We start from the raw sequence: 23959 nt of genomic DNA, 5'->3' as shown, positions 1-23959 counted from the left end.
ATAACCTAACGGTGCTCTGAGGGCCTCAAACCTTGGCTCTCCAGGGCCTGCAGGTAGGGATCCTGCCATATCAGCACAGCCAGGTGGCCTTGAAATACTCCAGCTTCTCATTTTGGTGCAAAGGCCACTAGTAGGCCCTCTGGTCCCTCCTAGATGTCCTCTGTGGTATTGAAGACATTTAATGTTGGTGTAGTGTCACTAACCTAAATACTTTACATCGCCTGAAATGTCTGTACTTTTGGCAACAGTGGGATGTTTTGAAACCTAGATCTCACCAACATGTTCCACTGACGGGTGAATCACTTCTTTAAGCCAATACCTCTTGACCATGTGCTGCTCTATACACTTGATCCCTATTTTATTTTTAAAATGATTTTATTACAGTCGCCCTTGATGTAAACCAGAAAATAAGAGCCTTCTGTTTACTTTAAGGGTGAGGTTACTCTGTCTTCGTCTGTTTTAGGAATTGTTTTTCCAGTGTAATGAGAAAACTTGTTAAGGTACAAGTGAAGCCGCCTAGCTTTGCAGTGAGTACTGGGATCCCATAAACTTCGGAACAGGAGGTTGTGTTAAGGATAACATCCCAGATGAGCGTTTCAGCAGAACCCCCTTCCCCGAAGTCTCATAAACTGTGCTCTCATCAGAGTCCCTTCTCATCCACACTGTTGAGAGCCAGCATCCGATGAGAAGCCCAAAGCTGGTACACAGCCACGCTTTCCTGCCCATTATTGAGATGGGGGACAGTGTATTAGTTAAGAGCCCAGACTCTGGAACCAGTCTACCCAGCTAGGAACCTCTCTGGTCTCTAGGCTCCCCCTCTGTAAAATGGGTATAATAATGGTGCCCACCTACTACAGCTGCCGTGAGGATTAGATGAGGCCTTGCCACAGCACTGGCTTTGCCCTGAGCGGCAGGTGCCTGGGTGCCTGTCTCTTCTTGGTTCAGATGGTGAACTCATCTGATGGGTTTAGAACTCTAACATCTCCCAAGCAAAACAACACGGGCACGTGGATGTTTTGTGAATTTTTGTTAAAATGCACTTAGGTTAACCATCGATAGATAGCTATTCAGAGAGAGCAGATTATGAAACGGAGCTTCAGGTAGGACTGTCTTCTTCTGATGGTTGCATCCCCATGTCCTGTTCCTTCACAGCATCAGTACCAGTAGCAGGAGGGGAGAGGGGACAAGTGGTAGGACCTCACTACTCTCATTAGGTAGACACACAATTTATGGTCAGGAATCAGACATTTCTGTGTGTGTGTGGTTTTTTTTTTTTTTTTTTTTTTGGCTGTGTTGAGTCTTTGTTGCTGCACGCGGGCTTTCTCTAGCTGCGGTGAGTGGGGGCTACTCTTCGTTGTGGTGCGCGGGCTTCTCATTGCGGTGGCTTCTCTCGTTGTGGAGCACAGCCTCTAGGCACACGGGCTTCAGTAGTCGCAGCATGTGAGCTCTAGAGCTCAGGCTCAGGAGTTGTGGTGCACGGGCTTAGTTGCTCCGCAGCATGTGGGATCTTCCTGGACCAGGGCTCGAGCCTGTGTCCCCTGCATTGGGAGGCGGATTCTTAACCACTGCGCTACCAGGGAAGTCCCCATTTCTGTGTTTTTGATCGTGGAATTAACTGACATTTACATTGGCTTTACAGTTAAATCAGACAAATTCAGAATGGGACTGCTCCCAAATTCTTTGGACAGTGAAGAGGTCCACTTTCTGGGCCTTGTGCTGACCACTGCTTGTTAAGATATACAGCATCGGCACCTGACGGCCATATGCTCGGTGAGGTATCCATGGAGGGCTGAGGCAGACGTAGCTGAGAAAATACAAGAAAGCGGAGTCTTGTCAGAAGGATGGGGGCTCTCCTGCTTTGCGCACGCTCAGCCAGTAGTAACTGATTTTTCATTATCCTTCATGTATTGTTTAGAGGACACAGATCGTTTTCTAGTTAATCACATAAAAGGAAATTCTAAGCGTGGAGCAAATCATTTCAGTAAATCTTGTTCACATTTATCTGCTGCTGCTTTTCAAATGCAAGAAGAGAATATTTTCAAGTGTGCTTCAAAAGCGTGTTTTATAAATTAGAAAATTTCATAGGAAACCAGTAAGGAGTGAAAACAAGAGCCCAGGATCCGGAGTGAGGAGGTCAGGATTGTCTCTTGGGCGTTTCCCCAGGCTAGCAGTAGGACAAGTCTGATATGTCTGAAGAACTTTCCAGCTATAATAGGCATTCGCAATGTGGTAGAAGCAACTGCGTGTTTTTACGGGTAACAGAAGTCGTCGTGTTCCTTCTGGTTCACATCGCAGGTCATCTAAGCATCAGAGGCTCTGACACAAGCCCTCCTACAGCAGGACATTGTGTCAGCGTGACCCACTGGACACCCTGTGGTCCAGACCAGGGACCCCTGACCCTGAGTTATGACTTCCGGTGCTTCCCAGAGTCTGAAAGGGCACCTGTGAGCTTCTCCACGTGCATTTCATCGAGGTCTGTGTGGGAGATGGAGAGGGGAAGAAGCACAGTGTGTCCAAAAATGTAACCAGTAGCTCATGCGTGATCTTGGATTCTGAAGCAGTGTACTTACTAGACTGAAAGTTCAGTGCCATTTTTTAATAAGTAATGTATAAGATATATTAATAACTGGACTCTTTCCCAAGACTCTCAGCTCTCAAGGAGCTCTTTTGTTTATAGCACTTAATAAATATTCGTGAAAATGGTCCCAACATTTCTTTACCATCTTCTCTTTAAACTGGGCCAGCTGTGTCCCCAAACCTTCTGGGGTCCCAGGTGTCCCTTCCCTGACTGATCGCGTGCTCTCCAGGTCCAAGAGAAGATTTGTCTCCAATGGGTTGGGTGGTAGATGCCCTGCAGAGTCTCAGGCAGCTCAAGGTCAGGTGTGTGAGGCCTTGGGCTCACTGGTCTCCGAGGCGACGGCTGTCTGTGCCTCACCTGGGTCTCTGCCTTCAACCCATCCCCCCTGCTCTCCCATGTCAGGCCCTGGACCTTTCTCTATTTGTAAAGAAACACTTCTAAGAATGCTGACACTCAACAAATAGACGGAAACATTAATTCTTTTCTCTCTTCTCAACAGACACGAGACGACTTCCTGGGACAGGTGGACATACCCCTTAGTCATCTCCCGGTAAGAACGGTCACCTGCTTTACAGCGCGTGCTCTGAGCAGCAGTTTCTAACCATCTGCAGTTTGGGTGTGTTTTCAGGGTGGCATTTCCTCAACACAGTGGAGAAGCGTGTGTACCCTGGCCCTGGCCCTCTCTAGAAGGTGGTCCTTTCAAGGGGATAGGAGATAGCTTAACTGTAAAAATCAAGTGCATCTGAGCCATCCACGCATGCCTGGCAGCGTCACTGGCTGCTTTCTCGTCTGCTCCTTAGTTTGTCTTCCTTTGTCACCTACCTGCTTCTGTCAGACCCCTCCTCCTTGTCACTGGAATGTCCCTGCTTTCAAGTTCACCTCTTGGGTCTAATCAAACGTCTGTTCCCTTTGTCTGGAATGGTACCTGCTGTTTCTCTTGGGCTACATCTATACAAGCTAGTGTTTCCATGGCCTTTCTCAGTTGGCACAGAGACAAAAGAAAAGATGCTATTGGTACTGAGTGAACTTGTCAGTCGGAACGCCCACTCTGGCTTCAGAAGTTGTACTGGGTTAGCATGTGTGGCGTTGCTACTATTCCTCTCCACTCAGACGAGCAGCAAAACAGTTGGGGCTGTTGACATTAACTGAGCTTAAAGGTGACTCTCGCACGTTCCAGTATCGATAGGACAGGGGTCCAAGACCTCCTTGGTGAGAGGTAGATGGTCTCGTGTTCCACCTCCCGGCCCTCCTTCCCCGGGGCAGCACAAAGTGCCTAAAGTAGCACCTGAGAGAGGATAAGTCAAACATTTCTGCCTTCCAAGGGCATTTTATTATGTTTTTAAACGCATCATGTGAGCAAATAGTATAAGTGGTCTATACACTAAAAGGACTCAAACCACCTAGTGTGAGCCTCCTGCTGTGTTGAAACTCTAGCTATGGCTGTTAAAGACCAAGAAAGACTGTGTCTCACCCAGGAAGCTGTGAAGCTCTCTTGGGAAGAAACATGATGGCAAGCACTGTGTTCTTGCTTACTCAGGGGAGCTGTTAAGGAAGAAAGGTTTCAAGCGCCTTCCCTTCCAAAAGATCGGAAGCAAAAGTAATATCATTAGAATATTTTTGCTTGTTTCTATATGAAAACCTGAAGCTCCAAGGTGCTTGTGGGAGGTGGGCTTATGCTTGATGGCATAAGCCATCAGAGCCCTGACTGTTCTTTTAAAGTCACATTGATAGCGTATGGATGTCTCAGCCTTTGTGCAGGAAGACTGTTCACGTATTTCTACATCAGTGGGTCTTCTCTTCATGCTGTTCGGGTTGAAGCTGTAACCGCCTCACATTTTTCGTTAGTGTTGGCTGGTTGGCCAGTTCTTTCACGGGTGTCCCCAACCTCCCTTTTCCCCAACATGAAAACCACATCACAGTCAAGGCAAATTATGTATTAACTCTAAGAGGTGTAGATGAAAATTTTAAACAACTTGCTCCAACAATCCCTTGAGTGCAGATTGGTTTTGAAAGGTTGAGTGGAACTCTCAGAGAATAGAAGAGTGTTCCTCTTCAGAGACCACATCAGTAGAGGGAACATTTTACCTTTGGATTTCGGTGGAGGCAAGAGTGAGCTTTCAAAGAAGGAAGCGGTGCCAAGGCTCCAGGCTGGAATAGAAGCCAGCCGGTTAAAGAGTGGAAGAGGGAGGGCTTCCCTGGTGGCGCAGTGGTTGAGAGTCCGCCTGCCGATGCGGGGGACACGGGTTCGTGCCCCGGTCCGGGAAGATCCCACATGCCACGGAGCGGCTGGGCCCGTGAGCCATGGCTGCTGAACCTGCACGTCCGGAGCCTGTGCTCCGCAACGGGAGCGGCCACAGCAGTGAGAGGCCCGCGTACTGCAAAAAAATAAAATAAAATAAAAAAGAGTGGAAGAGGGAGAGACCAGAGAGGACTGAGGACTTTCACAGGAGCTGAGCCGGTTGAGAAGTGGAGCCTCCCAGTTTTCAGTCTGTCCCCAGATGAGCTTACACTGGAGTGCTATATCTCCTCCTTAAAACTGACTGGCTTTGTGGAGCCCACTGCAGTCTCCAAGATGGACCACAAAGGGAGCAGAAGGAGAGGTGAAGGTGCATTCTTTATCCTCTTAGTGGTAGGAGAACCCAACCGGCATATTCTGAGTGGATATATGGCTTTGGTCCCAAGATTTGAGGTGCTCTCATATGTGTATTTGATCATATGTGTAGGACACTCATGGGAAGACAGCACAGTTAATTTTGTATGATAACACAAGTGTGGGCATGTAAAATGGATGTTAGCGTTTGAATATGTTTTGTGGATAGATCATGGTTGCTCTTTTCTTGATAGCCATGTGACCACTGTCAAGGCAGTTTATACATACATGGCTCTGTGGCCTGTGGATTCAGTATTGTTTGATGTCATCGAATTTTAGATTAAAGAACTTAGGTCTTACTAATAATGAGAGAAGGTAGTGGAGAGCAGTCATGTGGTGGTGAAGTTGCCGTTGCCCACCCTTCCAAGCCTTCTCAAGGTTTAACAAATCGGACTGGGTATTTGGTTATTAATTAATTCTTTACAGCCCCATTTGCTGATAGAGAATTTATTCCTTTAACAGATGTTTACTGATAGGCATAATTCTACTCTCTGATGAAGAATCGGTGAAGCAGGTTCCTCACTCATGTGGCTTAGCAGGGCCACCATCACGGTAGCCACATGTGGTAGTCGAGCATTTGAAATGTAGCTAATGTGACTGAAGAACGGAATTTATCTATTTTATTTCATTCTAATTAATTAAAATTTATATTTAAAAAGGCACACGTGGCAAATGGCACCCTATTAGATGGCTCAGGTGAGATGAGACCAGAGTTCTCTGGCTTAGGTGAAAAATACATGATTCTGGATGCCCTTTTCCTAAGATAATAATTCTGGCTGTTGGAGGGAACTGGGGGTGGAGGGATTCCCACACCAAGTTTTACGTGGTGCATTTTCATTCAGCTTTTTTCCCCTACCTGAGGCTGTTTCTCTATAGTTCTACCTATTTAATATGCCATGAATATTTAATTTAGGTAGAGAAAAGGCCCAGAGATTTGGAATCATAGAAATTAAGATAAAGAAGAGAAGTAATCTTTTGTTACTATCTTTAAAATCTATATTAGCAAAATACCTAATTGCATACACTTCCATCTTGACATATATACACACTTATTTACTACAAGGTATTTTAAGCTTTATCTTGTTGCCCCAAGATAGCGTGAACCTTTCTTCCTTTAGAAAAGAGTCATCTCTGCCTTGATTCTGGTCTAAGAAGTTGCAGCCTTTGAATGAAGCTCTTTTCTAAATCAGGAACTTGATGGAGGAGATTCAAGACCACAAAACTGAAGTTAACGTAACCTCTCACGATTGTTAGGAAGTTATCTTTAATCATTTAAATGCCCTACTTTGTGGGTTTTGGGTGTGCTTTTTGAAAAACATAGTTTAGACCTAGTAACTGATGTTTGCTAAAGAACCTTCTTCCCTTGCTGCAGTCCTAGAGGCCTGTGGGTGCAGCTGCTGGTGGAAAGTGGCATTTGCAGGATCAAACCATGCTCTTAAAATCTTAGGAATGGCTCTCCTAAGCTGTCCTTACTTGCAGCTATAAATTCCCTGATCCCGAGAAGCCTACCAGGAAGAGCCAGAGGGTCAGGGCGCTTGAACACCTCAGACTGGGGCACCACGGGTCCTTCTCGACCCACTGCCCACTGTTGGGGCTCTGGACAATTGTGTGCCCTTGTGAGCATTGGGACCGTCCGGGTTGGAGTTCTGCCAGGGAGACGAGTGAAGGAGGCCACTTGGCACAGAGGGCCGGGGCCGGGAGGGTTGTGTGAAGCTGGGGTGTGCTCTGCGTGTTGGAGCCTCACTACCTCGATTACCGAGGAGGCCAGTGTTGGCTAGGTTTTTGTCCCTTAAACAGGAAAGAGTAAAGAGTGATAATGGAAAGAAAAGAAACTTCTTTTCCCCCTTCGATCATGGATTCCTCGCTGCTTTATCAGATGCTTCCAGATGAAAGAAAATAACTTTGACTTGTCATTCACTTTCATTCTTGGCTCTCAGACCAGTTTTCCCAGTTTTATTTGTGGAAGAAAAAGGATAGGAAATTAGACCCAAGGAATTTAGAATGGTAGGGATCTATTTCCTTTGCTTCTCTTCCAAATATGCCACCCGTCTTGAATATTTTTTTCCATTTTATTTATTATTGAGTGTGGATGGGAGTGAGTAAAAGACGAGGAGGGAAGAGGGAGAGTAAATAAGGTTAGTCATCTGACCTTTTATGCAGATCTGAGAATTAAGAAAACATAGATTCATATTCACGGAAGTCTCCAAATGTCAAGCTTTAAAAGATCTCTCAGGAATAGTTGCCTCCGAGCTTGGAGATGGGCAGGTTGCCTTGGTAACCTTAATAAGTTAGCAGTCCTTTTTGGGCCTCTTGTTTCTCTCACCTATAAAATGAGGGCATACACATAGATGATACCAAGTTTCCATCCAGCTCTGTGAAACAGCACCTTGGCTGGCAGCAGAGGCACGGCGACTGTGATGACGTACGTTGTTACCTGGGAGACTTGGGCAGTGTGACGAGCTGGAGGCACGTGGAGGAGAGAGGAGGTGGGGACTGTATTTTAAGCAAGGTAGTCCCACCAGCCTGACGTCTGTAGTGCAGCTCAAACCGAGCTCCATTTTATTCTTTTATAGTGTGGCACCAGAAGTGAACTTAGCTGTAACTGTCCTGTTCTTGTAGCGTTTTCTTTTCCTATTTCAGGATTTACTCTGTTTTTGGCCGTGCCGCGCGGCACGCAGGATCTTGGTTCCCCGACCAGGGATCAGACCTGTGCCCCTGCAGTGGAAACGTGGAGTCCTAACCACTGGACCACCAGGGAAGTCCCTGTAACTGTCCTATTCTTACTGATTTTTTTTAAAGAACACTATCATTTTTACATCTGTCTGTTAAATCCTGTGTCATTGCCCAGAAGTTCATACAGGATTTTATGACTTGTCTTTAATAATAATTACTTAGAGACAAAAATAACTCCAAGACTCGTATTAACAACAGAATGACATTTCTGGTGGGTGTTTGCCTTTTATGCCTCGGAAACTTTCCTTGCCTCGTCCGTCAGTTGCGTCTCCCCTGCCCTTTGAGTCCCAGCACATTACCCCTACCAGATGCAAAGTCTCTGTATCTATGGGAAACATGCTGGGGTTGAGAGAGCTATTTTAAAAACATTAATTTCTCCTATTTTAGTCAAGTGCCACTCAAGGCAACTGAAAAAATTTCAGTTTTCCTACAGTGAGACATCTTTGGGGTGGTGGTGATATTATTTGGCACCTTAATTGTGCTTGAAGGTAACTCAGATGATGAACACCCCTTTTATAATTCCAGCTGGTACCAGGGTAATGGTTCCCTCTCACGTGTACAGAATTCAGTAGCATAGACCTTAGAGGGACTTTAAAGACCATTTATCCACTCCCTGTATTCTACAGGTGAGGACACCTGGGCCCAGGTGTTGACTTGCCCAGTGAGTTGCCCAGTGATCAGAAGACCGACCAGACCTTGGGTCTTCAGCCTTGATCTGTGGTGCAGTCAAGGGCCGAGGAGGCAGGGGGGCTCCGTCTAAGGCCTGGGTGCTTTTAGCTGTTGCATCCCTGTTTTGAGTCTAAGGTCCTGATAAGGCCATTCCCTTCCACTTGCCCACAGAGTTATTTACCTCATTACATATATGTCAAAGTAACTGCAGTTCTGTTGAAAGCAACAGATCTTTTTAAGATGAAATTGCTGTGTAACCAGAAGATTTTCTTTTGAATGCCCACAGGACATTCAAAAGGGACAGGGGGTTGCAGCATCTGTTTTGGCTGATAATACTGTTAGCATCAACCTGTTTGAGATGGCTTTCTACCATCTCAGTGCTGTCCTGGGAGTCTCCCCTGGGATCTTCTCCAGGGAATAGGATCCAGCAGGAGCCTGAGTAGTGCCAGGAAGAATTCCGTTGTTATCTGCAAGGTAACAGTCTTGTTCACACTGGAGAATGTCCATGGAGGTGAATTTTCATTTTTTAACGCCCTGCCTTTTTGAGTTGGCAGTGCTCACAAGTGACATGAAAATGGAGAATTGGCTGATGATGACAATGGCCAACGTTTGTTAAGTTGCCAGGAACCCTTGTGAGAACTTGCTGTGTATTGATACCAGCTCAGATGATTGGTTTAATCGTCACAACTCTGTAAGATCCTGTTACTGCCCTACTCTGTAGATGAGGGCACTGAGGCACAGAGAGCTAAGGAATTTGTCCTTGGCCACGTGGCTCTTAGGTAACAAAGCCAAGACACAGACCCAGGACGTCTGCCTCCTGATGTGTGTGGTGTCTGTCATTTAAACTACGTAGTGTATGGACAGTTCCATTTTTAGAGTCCCGGTAAGTTCTCTTGATTTTTTTTTTTTTTTGTCTGAATTTCGAAAAAAGTCTAGAGAATATAACTGACTTTCTTGAGTGATGGTGAATTTCTGTGGCCTCGGTACTTTACTGTAGATCAGGTGGGTTAATCAGCTACTTGTACAGGTACTTTGTGTCAGGCAGTGCTCTTGGCACTAAGAATACAGTGGCAAGCAAATCCAAGTCTCTGATCTCATGAGGTTATATTCTGCAGGTGGTGGATGTTAATAAACTAGTTAATAAATAAATGAGCGAGATAATTTCAGATGGTGAAGAGGGGGTGTAAATCAGGATGTTGTGACAGAGGATGATAAAGGGAGGCTCTGGTGGCGATTTAGGATGTGGTGTCTGAAGATGTGACTTGGGATCCCAGACCTGGATGACACAGTGGAGACCGCTGTGGCCATCTGGAGCCAGAGCTGTTCAGTTGAAGGACCTGCTAGAGCAGGATTAGATGTGATGTGCACGTGGGACAGAGGAGGTCAGGACGGGTGGAGTATGGGGTCAGTGGAGAGACTGGTTCACAGTGAGGTTATAGGTAATTAAGAACCACATCAGGGCTTCCGGGGGGGCGCAGTGGTTGAGAGTCCGCCTGCCGATGCAGGGGACGCGGGTTCGTGCCCCGGTCCGGGAAGATCCCACATGCCGCGGAGCGGCTGGGCCCGTGAGCCGTGGCCGCTGAGCCTGCGCGTCCGGAGCCTGTGCTCCGCAACGGGAGAGGCCACAGCAGTGAGAGGCCCGCGTACCGCAAAAAGAAAAAAAGAACCACATCGTGGTTAACCTTATAGGTCCATAGGAAAGAATTTTCAGCATATTATATAAGCAGAGTAGGAAGCCATCGCGAGTTTAAAGCAGAGAGTGACATAAACAGATAATGTTACAAATATAAACGCATATATATATACACACATACCCTTCTGATACATAATAAATCATTTTGTGGTTTGTCTCTCTTGCTACAGAAGTAAATGTTTTTAATTGTGTTTAATTAAAGAGTCTAGGTATTTGAAGTTTTACTGCACATAGTATTTTTAAATTAATGAAATAGTAACATTTATTTTTCCAGTTGCCTGCTTGCTTTGACCATCTGATTTTGCACAATAAAACACTGATTTCTTTCAAAAATGAATAAATACCACCACGACATTCATAGCTTCTTGAAATAAGCACCAGCAAAAGGCTGATGGATGACGCCACCTAGGACAGTCTCTGTGGAGGAAACCGTCTTTCAGATGACATGATATTTTAATGTTAAAAGTAAAGTAAAATTGCATTCACAGATTGATCTCGCATGTTTTCCTATTAACTGCATTTTTAGGTTTCTTGAATCACAGGGACAAGCAGGCAGGCACCAGTGACCCCTGGTTCTCCAGAGTTAATCAGCAGCGTGAGATTGAGCCCTGCACCCAGCAGCTAGAAATTACACTTGGCAATGACGACTACAGTTCTGTAATTTGTCTCAGGCTGAGGTTGGCTCCTAAAAATGGGTGTTGATAGTGACATCTAGTGGCTCTTGAGTAAAGCTTTGTAACCTATGAGATGTGTAATTAATTGTCAAGTACTGGGTGAGGAACCAACTCTGTTTTCGCCAGGCTCACGTTCTAAAACCTGCAAATGTATTCTCTGTAATCCACTTGGGTGTATCTGAAATACGACACTATCAGGAGTATTGACACGTAGTTTTTCTTCCTTTAGACAGAAGATCCAACGATGGAGCGACCCTACACATTTAAGGATTTTCTCCTCCGACCAAGAAGGTGAGGCTTCGGGCCGCTGCCGTTTCTTATGCTTTGGCTCTTGGTTTTCTCTGAGGAGAATTCCAACTTCTTTTCCTATTGCATTTTTTTTTAAAAGCATCATAAATATGAGCCATCATAAAGATGTAACCAAGTCACATCCTTTATAACCGATTTTCTTCCATCGTGCAGTCATAAATCTCGAGTTAAGGGATTTTTGCGATTGAAAATGGCCTATATGCCCAAAAACGGAGGTCAAGATGAAGAAAACAGCGAGCAGAGGGATGAGATGGAGGTAAGCTACAGGGCTGCGGGCCTTGGTCTGTTTTCCTTGCCTAAGAGCACATTGATGTTTCACTTTAAGACTTTATAATTTAAGGAAATAAAAGTTGATCAAGCTTAAATGTGAAGAAACTTCAATGTGTCCATGAATCTACGTCTTTGACAGATCTACCGATGTGTTTGGTTTTTAGCAAAAAGGATTACTTTTCATTTCATGTTATAACACTAATAATTGAAGAGGGGTCTCTTTCTAAACTGCGATACCCCTGTTTTATTAACAGCCCACCGCCATGTGAAATTCTCCCCACATATTTAATTCTCTTACTTCTTTGGACTTGCAGCTCTTGGTAAATTCCTTTTAGCACTTGAAATTGCTTCAAGTGGCGAAAATAATTTAGGGACTCATGCAGGTTTCTTACTCATCTGGCCCACAGGTGAGAGCGTGCACGAGGTAGAAATGCCGTTTTGGAATTAGCTGTCCAGAGGAATTTTCTTCTGTTCCCTCCTGGCAAGGCCACCTTTAACTCTCCAGTCACGTACCTCTACCATGGGTACCTTCTCAGCTCAGGCTTCAGATGGTGCTGTTTTGTTAGACAGATTCTCGTATTGTTCAGAAAATGTCCGTTTACAAGACCTCTCTGTGGCTTATTTGCACATCTGTTTGCAGCTGTTGCATATACATGATGTGTGAATAATGCATTATGGGCAAGTTAACGGAACCTCCCTCAGACCCAGAGGTCATATTACCAGGCAGTGTTTCATGTGCAAGCTTTCATCTTTCTCTGTGAGAAGGACTGAAGTGGGTGGTAGGCAGTCTTGAATGTTAAGATTTCATAAGCACATCCACAGATTTTTATCTCAAATCCAAGGAATTTTTTTTTCACACTCTTCCAACCTTCCAACTGTAATAATCAGTGAATTACTTAATTTTCCAGTGACTTTACTAGGGAATGTCAGGAAGGAATACTTAATGCCGAAAATATGTGTTGCAAAAAAAGCACCTCTGAGTCTGGTACCAGGAAGCCTGTTGATGCGGCGGCAGCAGGTGGGGAATGGCTGAGTAGGAAGCGGCAGCTTCCAGGCTGCTCCTGGCTGTCTGGCGGCTCGTCCTTCCTGCAGCCCAGGAGCTTCCCCTCCTCCTGGAGCCGCCTCCATGCTGTCCTCCCTGGGGAGCAAGAGCGCCCCGGGCCTCCCGATGCCCGGGCAGGCCACGGATTCTGCGAGAACACACATGCTGCAGGGCTCATCTTCCCAGCTCCCTCTTACCTTACGGAGGTGTTGAAAAGATGACAGCTGTAGCGTGACCCGTATCATCGGCAAGGCTTTGTACAGCCCCGGAGGCCGTCAGGTCAAAATAACAAACACGAAATACGAAAAGAGTGTAACGTGACTTAGGTAACGTGACAGGCTGTGCAGATCCCCATCCGAGTGGCACCCTGCAGTGTCATCTTCTTAGAGGGCAGCGCAGTTCATTGGCCATGGCTCAGAATATTTTTGAGACGCTCCTAGAATTGATTTTTTTTTTTTTTTTGCCCTATTTTGGGAATTTCTTTAAATGTGGCGCAGGAAGCCACCGTCAGAGCCGGAGAGCACAGGAGCGAGGACGAAGGGCACAGACGCACTGTAGCCATCCAAGCAGCCTCACCATCTCCCCTCTGATTGTGCTCCACAGCCCGGCTGGGAAGTTGTTGACTCGAATGACTCGGCGTCTCAGCACCAGGAGGAACTTCCCCCCCCTCCCCTGCCCCCCGGGTGGGAAGAAAAGGTGGACAACTTGGGTCGCACTTACTATGTCAACCACAACAACCGGACCACCCAGTGGCACCGACCCAGCCTAATGTGAGTACCGTCGATGGTCAGAAACATGTCCCCATGCCCTGCAGTCAGGTGCACACGTGGCAGCGCTTTGGGATGAGGTTGGGAAGTACATCTTGTACCAGTGAAAGCACGTGGTTGTGCAGCACGACAGGATTCCTCTTCGTGGAGTTAAAGAGCGTGGGAGCCTGAGTTTGTAAAGAAGCTCTTGCCTTCGTATCAGGTTCTCCTGTTGTAAACATGCGCTAATTAGGACTTCTTTATGTAGATTCGTGAGATGTAGAGCAGGGGTTATTTTTCCTTGGTTTATCTTATGTTTGGTGATTACATCACTTTCCCCTTCTTCAGCTTCCTCTCCTGGCTAACCAGTCATGGAAAATAGCAAACATACTGGCTCTTTAACTTTTCTGGATTTTTATTCCATAATTATTTGATTTGGAAACTCTCTCAAAATTTTTCTTTTCCTTTTTGGAAAATGTATAGATCACCCCCTTGATATACTTACAAGCACATGGGAGGGTTGCTAATTCACAATTGGTAATTACAGTTTGTTCTAATCCCTTGCCAGCCTCAGGGATACAGTGAATTGATTACTGTTTTGTTCACTCGACAATTTTTGGTCTAATGATGGCAAATAAACACTGGTTAAACCTCAACTACTATAAAAAAAAGGATTTGAAGCAGCTTAGTTTTTGAATGATAGTGTACAGCAAGACCTCAAACTATTAATATACAATAAAAGGCAAAAACAAAATATTAAAAACAGAAAAGGAAAAAATTGTCCTAGAAATCATGACCTCCCTAGTAGTCAAGACAAGCAGGTAATTACCACTAACTTGTATAATTTTCAATATGAATAAAAGCAAGTATATGAGATGAGATAATTTTCTCTTTAACCCCGACTCTGAAGGAAATTTGCTAATGATGGTTTTTAGCAGGTATTAGCAATGGGATGGATGGTGTTGTCAGTAACCCTTTTATCTTAAGAAATTGCAAAGATGACCTGCATAGGTAGGAAAGGTGGCCAAGAAGTATAGTCTAGATTTTGTTTGGTTTAGAGAAAAAGCAGAATCTGCAGCAGTGAATAGCCAATCCTTCCTAAGCCCCTACGTGGGTTCTCATGAATATCAGCCGTCCTTGGTCAGCTTTGGACCACACGGTGTGTGCATCAGTTCCTTGTTCCCAGGACAGCATAAATATCCCAACATCCAGATGACGTTGAACTCTTTTTTGTTGTAATTTTTTCCCATAGAAATATAAATGGAAATGGTTTAGTTGATTGCTTTAATTAGTTTATTTATTTAGTTTTTACTATTTCCCTTTGATTAATGACCATAGCTGTTAAAACTGTTGTAAGCCATTTGACTACTCTAGTTATTTGTAGTTTAAAAAAAACAAAGTAACCGCCTTGGGCTTGGTTATGTGTAGTGATCAGAAGAATCCTGGTAGCAGTACCCTAAGCCAGGTACCTTTATCTACCTTTGCTAAAGGTCATAGGAAAGGAATACCTGAAAACAGCACTCTCTGGGGACCACAGTGTCATGACCTCTGTAGAAAAGTGCCTACTAGCAGCTCTCAAAGGAAGACTGATGGCCAGTACATATATAGAAAAAGGTTCACTTTCATTAATAATTATGCAACCAAAGTCTGTATTTAGGAGGGAACTGGAGACAATTGCTACTTTCTCTGCCGCACAGAGTTGTGGAACTCTAATGAGGGAATTTATACAAGCTCTCACTTGGCTCAGCAGTAGGGCAACTGTGGTTCTTCCGAGTTCATGTTCACCTGTAGTTTAGGGAGAAATCAGTGGCATGATGGTCCACATCAGTGAGGCAGCTGAGCCAGGAAGGACGTCTGCAGAGCTCCGGGTGGGACCTGCCAGGTACCTCCTTTCCACCAAGCATGACTTCTAGAAAGCAAGAGAAAAGTTAGATGAGGAAAAAGATTCGGTTTTCACAATAACCTCCTCATCCCGTCTGAACTGTTTGAGAATTTGGGGGTGTTTTTCCTTAAGTTTATTTGGCTTGACCAGAAGCCCTCAAGTCCTCCAGGTTATTTTAATGTGTTGTTTTAATTCAAAAATGATTTTTTGCGTAACTCAGTTTTCACAGAATACTGCAAGTTTGGGTTGGGGGGGAATGGATGTTAAGAAGGGTCTTTATGGGCTTCCCTGGTGGCACAGTGGTTGAGAGTCCGCCTGCCGATGCAGGGGACATGGGTTCGTGACCCGGTCCGGGAAGATCCCACATGCCGCGGAGCGGTTGGGCCCGTGAGCCGTGGCCGCTGAGCCTGCGCGTCCGGAGCCTGCGCTCCGCAACGGGAGAGGCCACAACAGTGAGCGGCCCGCGTACCGCAAAAAAAAAAAAAAAAAGAAGGGTCTTTATTAAAAGGCTATATCTGAGGAAGTCAGATGAGAAGTGATGATCACACGCTGCGCAGAGAATTAAGACTGTAGTGGAGACTCTCATTTCTTAACCGGTTTGCTACAGACTTGCGCTCCAGACTTCAGCCCCTGAAAAGTCCTCATTGACATCCCGTTGCCCTCAGGATGTTCTTACAGGGTCCTCCTCACCCTGCCTCTTGCCAGCCACAGTCAGAAACGTAGAGCGGTCTGATCATGCATAGCTGCTTTCTGATGACTTTCTCTTCTTCTTGGCCCCATGGATGTGCTAACCCCCAATCCCCCCCCCAAAAAAAAATAAAGCCAGAACGTGCCCCTTCCCCTGGTAACCTTCCGTTGTCACCCTACTATCCCTTCCTCTGGGAGCACCGGACGTCTTCTGTCCCCATCACTCTGAGAGCCCTGTGCCTCCCTGTCAGGACACAGAGCGCATAATACTCTTACTGCCTGTATGAGCAGGGACTGTGGTTTCCTACTCACAGATCAACCCCTAGCACCTGGCACAAGGTAGGAGCTTTTAATTGAACGAATGACTACAGATGAGTCACTTCTGGAAGTGGGTACAGGCACGTGGTTTAGTGAACTGTCCAGGCCTGGATGCAGAGCTCTCAGACGGAAGGCGGCTCCAGAACACTCCCCAGCCCTCTCAGGTCAGACAGTGGCCTTTAAAATGCCTCTAATTTTAGAATAGTCCTTATCCTACTTAAATGTAAACTGTAAACATTTTACTGTTAAAAGCACAAGTTTAAAATCATGAATTGCATTAAGACTATAGATGAACTTGTTAGACTCAAAACACTTACTTTAACTCTTTTCAGTACTTCTCTTTCTAAACCACTTTGGCAGTCTCCCATCTTAGCGGTAATTTAATCATATCTTAATGACTCTGGTCATCATTAGTCACTGATGTATGTGAATGTAAATGATCAGACGCACTGATCTTAATTGGCACTGAATTTGATAAATTTATGGGTTTTCTTCTCTTTATTAATTTGTATGTTTCCCATGAAAGTCAAATGAAGAATATATATGTGAAATTAATGACTGAAGAAAATTGAAATAGCCACTTTTTAAATTTTTTTCCCTGCCTCTAATAAAATCATGTTTCTGTTTTAATTTGCCAGCTCAGACATATTTTTAAATGTTCATCTTCCTATTAGTGACCGTTTAAACTTCCTGTCAGTTGCAACAGCCCTCTCGTTCAATTGCTTATTTAAGGGCAAAAGGCCTCCCTTGTATGAACGTTTTCATTTTATCACTAAAGACTATAAAAAAGCCCAGGGTTGGAATTTCAGAATCAGAGATATCTTTCTTCTTTATGCTATTTAGTTGTTTCTGGTTCACACTGATTACTAATTATTCAAGCATGTTGGATAAGGAGGATTAGCATAATTGATTTTAAATGCCCTTTTTTAAAAAAATAAGTCCTTCCAGAATAATGGAATTTTTATATACTTCTGAGAGATAGAAAATGCAGACATAGCAATATTAAAGCCTTATTCTTTTCAACCTCTCCGAAATCCCTGTAACAATTCAAGTGTGTGTTATAACCCGGAACACACATTCGGTATTGACTAAGTGACACCTGACATTTCAAGTGAAGATTTAAAATTTTGATGCAACTTTTCTATATACAATATTTTTAAGTAAGGCCAGTCATTATAAAGTGAAATTGAATTGAATGTCCTATAAAAATCATGGCAGTAAAATCACAAAGACAATATTATATTTTCTAACATATCCAAGAGAGTGTTATTTTTTATCATCCTGTTAGTATACTTGTGTGTCCCTTGATTTTAATTAGTTTCTCTATGGCCTTATGCGATTTTTTTCTGAGGAGTCCTGCTTAACATACTATTTTTAGTCCAGTTACAGTTTAGTACAACTATAAAGTACGCAAAATGTATATTTCTGTTAGGTTTTAAAAATTTGTATCTTGGGCAGTAAAACTTCATTCAGATCTTAATAACAAGAGGTTTTATTTTAATGTGGATTAAAGAAAGCTAACCTTCATACTGTCCCTTTACCAGGAAAGCTAAAAAATGTAAAGATCTTTGGTGGCAATATTCAGACTCTCTTGGAAACTGGCATTAAAGAGTCACCTGTTTGTTTGCAAACAGTGCTGCTTATTGCAGACTGTTCACTGTTACGGGGGCCCAGCATGTTCTTTGGGGGGAATATAGGAAAAGAGTATAAGTTAGCTTGAGAGTCATTAGAATGTTTTAAAACCTATGTTTTAGGAAGAGTCTATAATGAGGGTCCTTGATTAATACTGGATTTCATTTAGTCTGAAATAATGTTTTCAAATATTTTGAAATATTAATTTGCAGCGTCTTTTTTTTTTTTTTTTTTTTTTGCGGTACGCGGGCCTCTCACTGTTGCGGCCTCTCCCGTTGCGGAGCACAGGCTCCGGACGCGCAGGCTCAGCGGCCATGGCTCACGGGACCAGCCGCTCCGCGGCATGTGGGATCTTCCCGGACCAGGGCACGAACCCGTGTCCCCTGCATCGGCAGGCGGACTCTCAACCACTGCGCCACCAGGGAAGCCCTGCAGTGTCATTTTTTAACTGAATATGGTGTCTTATTGAAAGAGTCTGTAAGGGTTTTCTCTGAAAAACATTTTGACATTTAAACTTCTTCTCCAAAAGCCTCCAAGTAGTATTTCTCCCAAAGGAGAATTGCCTGTAATTTAGTGCAAAAGTTTTCAAGATTGACTCAATGCTTTTCACATCCTGAATTAAGAGAGTTACATGACGCCCCACCCCGCCACCCCCCCCCCGAAAAAAAGAGACTATGAAGTTGCAGCGTTCCTCAAATCCAAGTTGATTTGGGAGGTTATTGCCTGATGTTTGTGGATTTTAAAAAGGAGTTTAATGGGGAGAAATGCAGTGTCATGCATCTGAGAGTCTGTCAAAATGAGATCCTCAGAGGCCGAAAAAGTTCACGTTGGGTCAGGAGCATTTCCCTCCAGACCCCAGCTTTGAGTTTATACTATTTGTACTCATTGGTTAATTGTTGGTGACCAAAAGTTGTGGCCCTGTCATTGCTGGACTCCTAGAGAGGGGTCACCACGGACTGGCCATGAGTGTGAGCTTACCTGTCACCTCTCCTTCAAGAGGCCTCCCTCGTCACTGGGGCAGATGGATGGAGGACTTTAATTTCTCTTCTTTCTTAAACACTAAAGTACATGCTGCAGTATATGCCTGAAAGATACTCAGAAATATTGGGACAGATGCATTTAAAGACTGTATTTCAATGAAAGGGACCTAGGAGAATGCTTTAGCCAAGAGGTGGTGGCAGATTCTCCTGCTGAACGGCCAGCTGATTGTCAGTGTTGCGCGAGAGAGCACTGACACTGTATTAGGCGTCAGGCCCTTGGTGGGTGCCGGCTGGTGTTGAAGGGCCAGGTGTCAGTACCGGTTCTCCTGACTCACACCCTCACCCCGCGCTCCCAGGGATGTGTCCTCCGAGTCCGACAGCAACATCCGGCAGATCAACCAGGAGGCAGCGCATCGGCGCTTCCGCTCACGCAGACACATCAGCGAGGATCTGGAGGTGGAGCCCGGCGAGGGCGGAGACGGCCCTGAGGTAGGACTTCCCGCACTGCCGGCACACTCCTTGGAGCTCCTCCTTTCCGTGTTCTCCAGGTTGATCCTGTGTCGTAATTTCTTGTCTCAGTAAATCTGTGTAAAAAGGAAGGCTCATGGTCTCGTGGCTGATTGATGACCATCGAGATATTTATTAACTTAGAAAGTGCTTACAAAAGCCATCTTTGACGAGTACACATAGTTTACATTACTACAAAAGGGAATGACATTATTTTTAGCGTGGAAATCTTAAGATGTTTTCACTTTATCCTTTATTTTTCCCCAGAGTCTAACCATCTCTTGTTAAATGGCAACATGGTTATCATCTCTGAGCAGTTGAAGTAGCCCTGTAACTTGTTTGGGTACCAAATACAAGTTTTTACTGAGTAGTTTTGACATAGTGAAAGAGGTTTGTTACCAAGAAAATAGAAATTTGGGTGAATAGAAATGTTCATAAGTTTACCCTTAAATGCTTATGGTAAATTACTGTGGAAGAATATATATAAATTGAACAGCAAATTAGCAAGGCAGCAAACCGTAACTTCCATGCTGCCTTAACAACTCTGTTTACTTATTAGGAAGCCATTCTTTTGAGACATTGCATTAGGAAGATCATTCACAAAATGTTCCAGTGATCAAAATTAGAAAAGCAGCGTGAATGATGCTGGAATAAATTCACTAAGAGTTACTTCATACCAGGGCTTACTTACAGCTTATAGCATCTCTGCTGTGTTCACTGTGAATCCTCAACGGTTAGAGTAAAAGAAAATTCACGAAAATCATAAACCAATGCCTGAGAATATTTTTTTAACCCATGCAGGTAGTATCAAGTGCTAGAAGCAAAGCACTGCTCAGAGAGGCGCTATTACAAAGGGACTAAGAGCACAGCCCCTGGGACCAGGCTTCCTTGGCTCAAGTCCTGACCCCACCACTTCCTAGCTCTGTTACCTTGAGCCAGTTATTCCCTCTGCGTCAGTGTCCGCATCTGTTAATCAGGGTAGCAGTCTTTATTTCCTTATGGATCCTGAGAATATTGTGTGCCTCCTGAGTGCTCAGTAAATGTGAATTACAGTTATCATAAGGGTTATTACTGGGGCGGGGAATGAGAGGGTCCCTCGTCCTAGCAGTTACCACAGCGTCTTGTTCCTTGGTAGCCTTGGGAGACCATTTCGGAAGAAGTGGGCATCAGTGGAGACTCCCTCAGCCTAGTGCTGCCTCCACCGCCAGCCTCGCCTGTGTCTCGGACCAGCCCCCAGGAGCTGTCTGAGGAACTGAGCAGACGGCTTCAGGTCACTCCGGACTCCAACGGGGAGCAGTTTGGTTCTTTGATTGTAAGTAATAGTGAAAATCTTTCTTGATGCATAAAAAAACTCAAATCTATGACTTGGGTTTTATCAGCTTTAACCTTGTAGAATTTCTTTTCCCAGCCAAGGGTTCATAAAGAGTACCTTTGTCATAAAGGTGGTGTTCGCACTGGGACCTGGGAGACGTTGGGTCTCCAGGGTAATCCTCTTACGTCATACTCCGTGTGCTTTACCATTCTCGTTTCACAGATGAAGACATGATTTTAAGTGACCCATCCAAGACAAGGTTAGAACAGGAGATAGATAGACATCTCCCAAGTCCCAGAGTACCAATCCTTGAGAAAGGTTGTGAAATTGTGACACTGTCACCAGGGTAGCATTTGAACTTGGGTTCTTAACCATCAGGGAAATTCATTGTAGACGCTTCAGGTGGGGCTAAGCCCCAATGAGAACAACAGAATCAGCCATGAAGACCTGTGTCTGACAACACAAAGCTTTGCAGAAAAAGCCCACAGAAAGTTCCTGCTCATGCATAAAACTGAGAAGCAATGCAATCTCAGTGTCTCTTGAGAAATTGAACCTACAGATGTGCTGTAGTAAACGATGGTAGTCCCTCTGCTGCAGATGGCATCCTAGAAGAATAGTCATCATTACAGCCATATCAAATGTAAATGAGTAGGACTACATAAAATGTAAAAGCCAGTAAGTACTCACAAAATTGTTACTCCTTCAGTTAGGTGTTTTTGCTTTAAAAGACACCATTGGCCCGTGTCATGAGTTGCACTGATTACTCCGTTAATGAGCTTTTGTATAAAAATTCTATGAATGTCCTTCAGAAAGAGAAGTATCACTGAGACGAAAATTTAGTACTGAAGAGGCAGGGAAAAAAAAAGAGTTTGCATATATGGGATATTTGAATTGATAAAACTGTTGCTACGGAAACAACATAAGCAAGGAAGCCATATATTTTAAACATTATAAAAGGAAGTAAGTACTGCCAGAAGCATAGCAGTGGTACACCTTTAGTCTACCAAGTGAAAAGCCATCATTTTAGGCAGCACTGATATTAAGCTATCATCTCTTATTATTTGTATAGGGAGCTTCTGCATTAATCTAGGTTCATAAAATATCTTTAAGATCCAAGTGCAAGTGTCGGAATTATGTTAAGTTCATGTTGAGTCTGGTTCAACTATTAAATAACAGTGCCTAGGAAAGAGAGGAGTAGGGGAGCAGGGGGTTCTTCTCCAGTTTTGCTTGTCAAGGTCACTCTGTATTCATGGCCAACAGCATGAGCTTTTACTAAAGGATGAATCCTTCATGCTAACCGTTGTGAAGAGACTTGAAAAGCTTCCCATTTAGTGCTGCAGAGTCTGTCTTTGACCTGACCCCATTCTCCTGATTGCAAAATATTAAAAGCGAGCAGATGCTACAGATTTGTCCCATGTACAAACCTGTTGCTAATTAGACCCCTGCCTTGTGTGTGTGTGACCTGCTGCTGATCTGTGGTCCTTTTTTTTTTTTTTTTAACAATATAGATTAATACAAACAAGTGAGAGGAACATATTATACATTACACTCTATAAATTTTTTTTTTTTAGTTTAACTGTACCTATTTTCCTTCATTCCTGTTCTGTACAACTTCTGAACTCCATTCAGAAGCTGAAGCTATAAATACCTAACCCTTCAGAAGGAGCCGAAGATTATATTTGAGTTCCCCTGGAAATAGAATCCAACTGATGCTTTGTCATTGGTCACAGTAGTCAATAAATGTTTAATAACTGCATGTCAGTATCTCTTCCTCTATTCGTGTTCCACTAGAATTTACCCAGAGGTTGCATCTCAAAGCAGAATTCAGGACTTCTAGCTTCTCTTTTCCATTATTAGAGCAGCACTCAAATGTCATCTGTGGAGCCCCCTTTCCTGTTTTGGCCTCTTATGTTTAACGTTATTTCTATCCCATCTGCTTAAGACACTTGAAAGTGACAGTGGAAGATACTTGACTCCTTAAAAGATTACTCTCATTACCCCGAAAAGATGGTGTTTCATTTAATTATACCTTCTAATATTAAAGAGCAGTGACTAGGCTTGAGTGATATATTTTTTAATCCAGTGCAACTCGTTTCTCAGAATATGTGTCCCTGATGCTCCGCGTCCTTTCCTCCCCTTCAGCAGAGAGAGCCTTCCTCGAGGTTGAGGTCCTGCAGTGTCACCGACGCAGTCGCAGAGCAGGCTCATCTGCCTCCGGTAACCCATGCTCATTTCCAGCCGTGAATTGGCTCTTTGGGCTTTTATTTAAAATCATCTGGGCTACTGAGGAAGAGTTTTTCCTGTGCCAATCCATTTACCGTCTACGTAAGACATTAAAATGTCCTAGCAAATTGCCCAAGGAGAGTGAATTTCCAATACGAAGAGTTGTCCTTGTCACCAAAGTCTCTGAAATGCTAAAAACTCCATTGTTTTGCTTTTCCATCCAAATTAATACCAATTCTGATGTGCTCACTTGACCTAAACATTAACAATTCCTTGTTTAAAAAACTTCATTTGGTCCCTGAAGCTGTGTTTGAGTGACCTGTATCTCAAGAACATGGGAAGAACTCTTCTGGGTGGGCAGCAAGAAGTCCTTTCCATTACTAATGCTCTTAACCCACAAAGCCTCTGTCCCTTCTCTTTAAAGCCCGCTCTGCTGACTCAAGAGTTGGCTATAATGTGTTCCCACTTTCCCACAGTTTTCATAACTAGCAGGAAATACAGAAGTGTAAAGGGTATTTAATAATATAGGACATAAATAAAAATGAATATTCTGATTGGAAAGCAGGCTAGAACTGCTTTGGGAGATGTTTAATAAACACATGAAAAGTAAATTTTATGTAAATTGGTATTACGACAAATCCTTGATCATTGGTAGCGCTTGTTTATTGCATATGAAATTGTTTGCAATGAAATGGTCATTGTTTATTGCATATAAAGTTGAAGAAGGGAAAGATTGCACTAACAGTTTTTGCAAATCTCAGTGTCTTCCCTATTGTGTACATTTTTGCTCAACTTCAAAGGACCTTTTTTGCCTAGGCTTTAAGTCTTTTATGTTTACAGAATGAATAGTACATTAGTCAACTGAGTAATCAATGTAATAGATGCAGTTGTGACATACATGGAAAGGGCTGGTAGGTCAGAAGCTTGACAAGAGCATCCCTTCTGGGATCCTTTCAGGCCTCCCCCAAAACAGAACAGTCAGCTGTGATGGACTAGTGGGATACTCCTCAGATGATGCTGTGATTTTCCTTGATGAATTAATGGTGCTTTCTCT

The 23959-nt window shown here is 44.0% G+C and overlaps 1 protein-coding gene across 9 annotated transcripts in view; it reads left to right on the top strand.

Moving 5' to 3' along the window:
* NEDD4L (NEDD4 like E3 ubiquitin protein ligase) overlaps nucleotides 1-23959 on the top strand; it is a 346917-nt gene that overhangs the window by 260325 nt on the left and 62633 nt on the right. For 7 of the 9 annotated variants that reach the window (XM_082853615.1, XM_082853611.1, XM_082853609.1 and 4 more), the window contains 7 exons: nucleotides 3078-3128; nucleotides 11227-11288; nucleotides 11460-11562; nucleotides 13222-13388; nucleotides 19220-19352; nucleotides 20506-20682; nucleotides 22825-22899. In XM_082853615.1, the coding sequence (XP_082709741.1) occupies nucleotides 11242-11288; nucleotides 11460-11562; nucleotides 13222-13388; nucleotides 19220-19352; nucleotides 20506-20682; nucleotides 22825-22899 (702 nt within the window). In that variant the 5' untranslated portion in view covers nucleotides 3078-3128; nucleotides 11227-11241. The remainder of the gene's footprint in view (nucleotides 1-3077; nucleotides 3129-11226; nucleotides 11289-11459; nucleotides 11563-13221; nucleotides 13389-19219; nucleotides 19353-20505; nucleotides 20683-22824; nucleotides 22900-23959) is intronic. The other 2 variants (XM_082853608.1, XM_082853613.1) reach the window with 2 other exon arrangements.

Source organism: Leucopleurus acutus (assembly GCF_964270905.1).
Source record: "Leucopleurus acutus genome assembly, chromosome: 13".
In the NCBI taxonomy this organism is placed as follows: Eukaryota; Metazoa; Chordata; class Mammalia; order Artiodactyla; family Delphinidae; genus Leucopleurus; species Leucopleurus acutus.
Note: the sequence above shows the minus strand (reverse complement) of the source record. Positions and strands in the feature narration are given on the sequence as shown.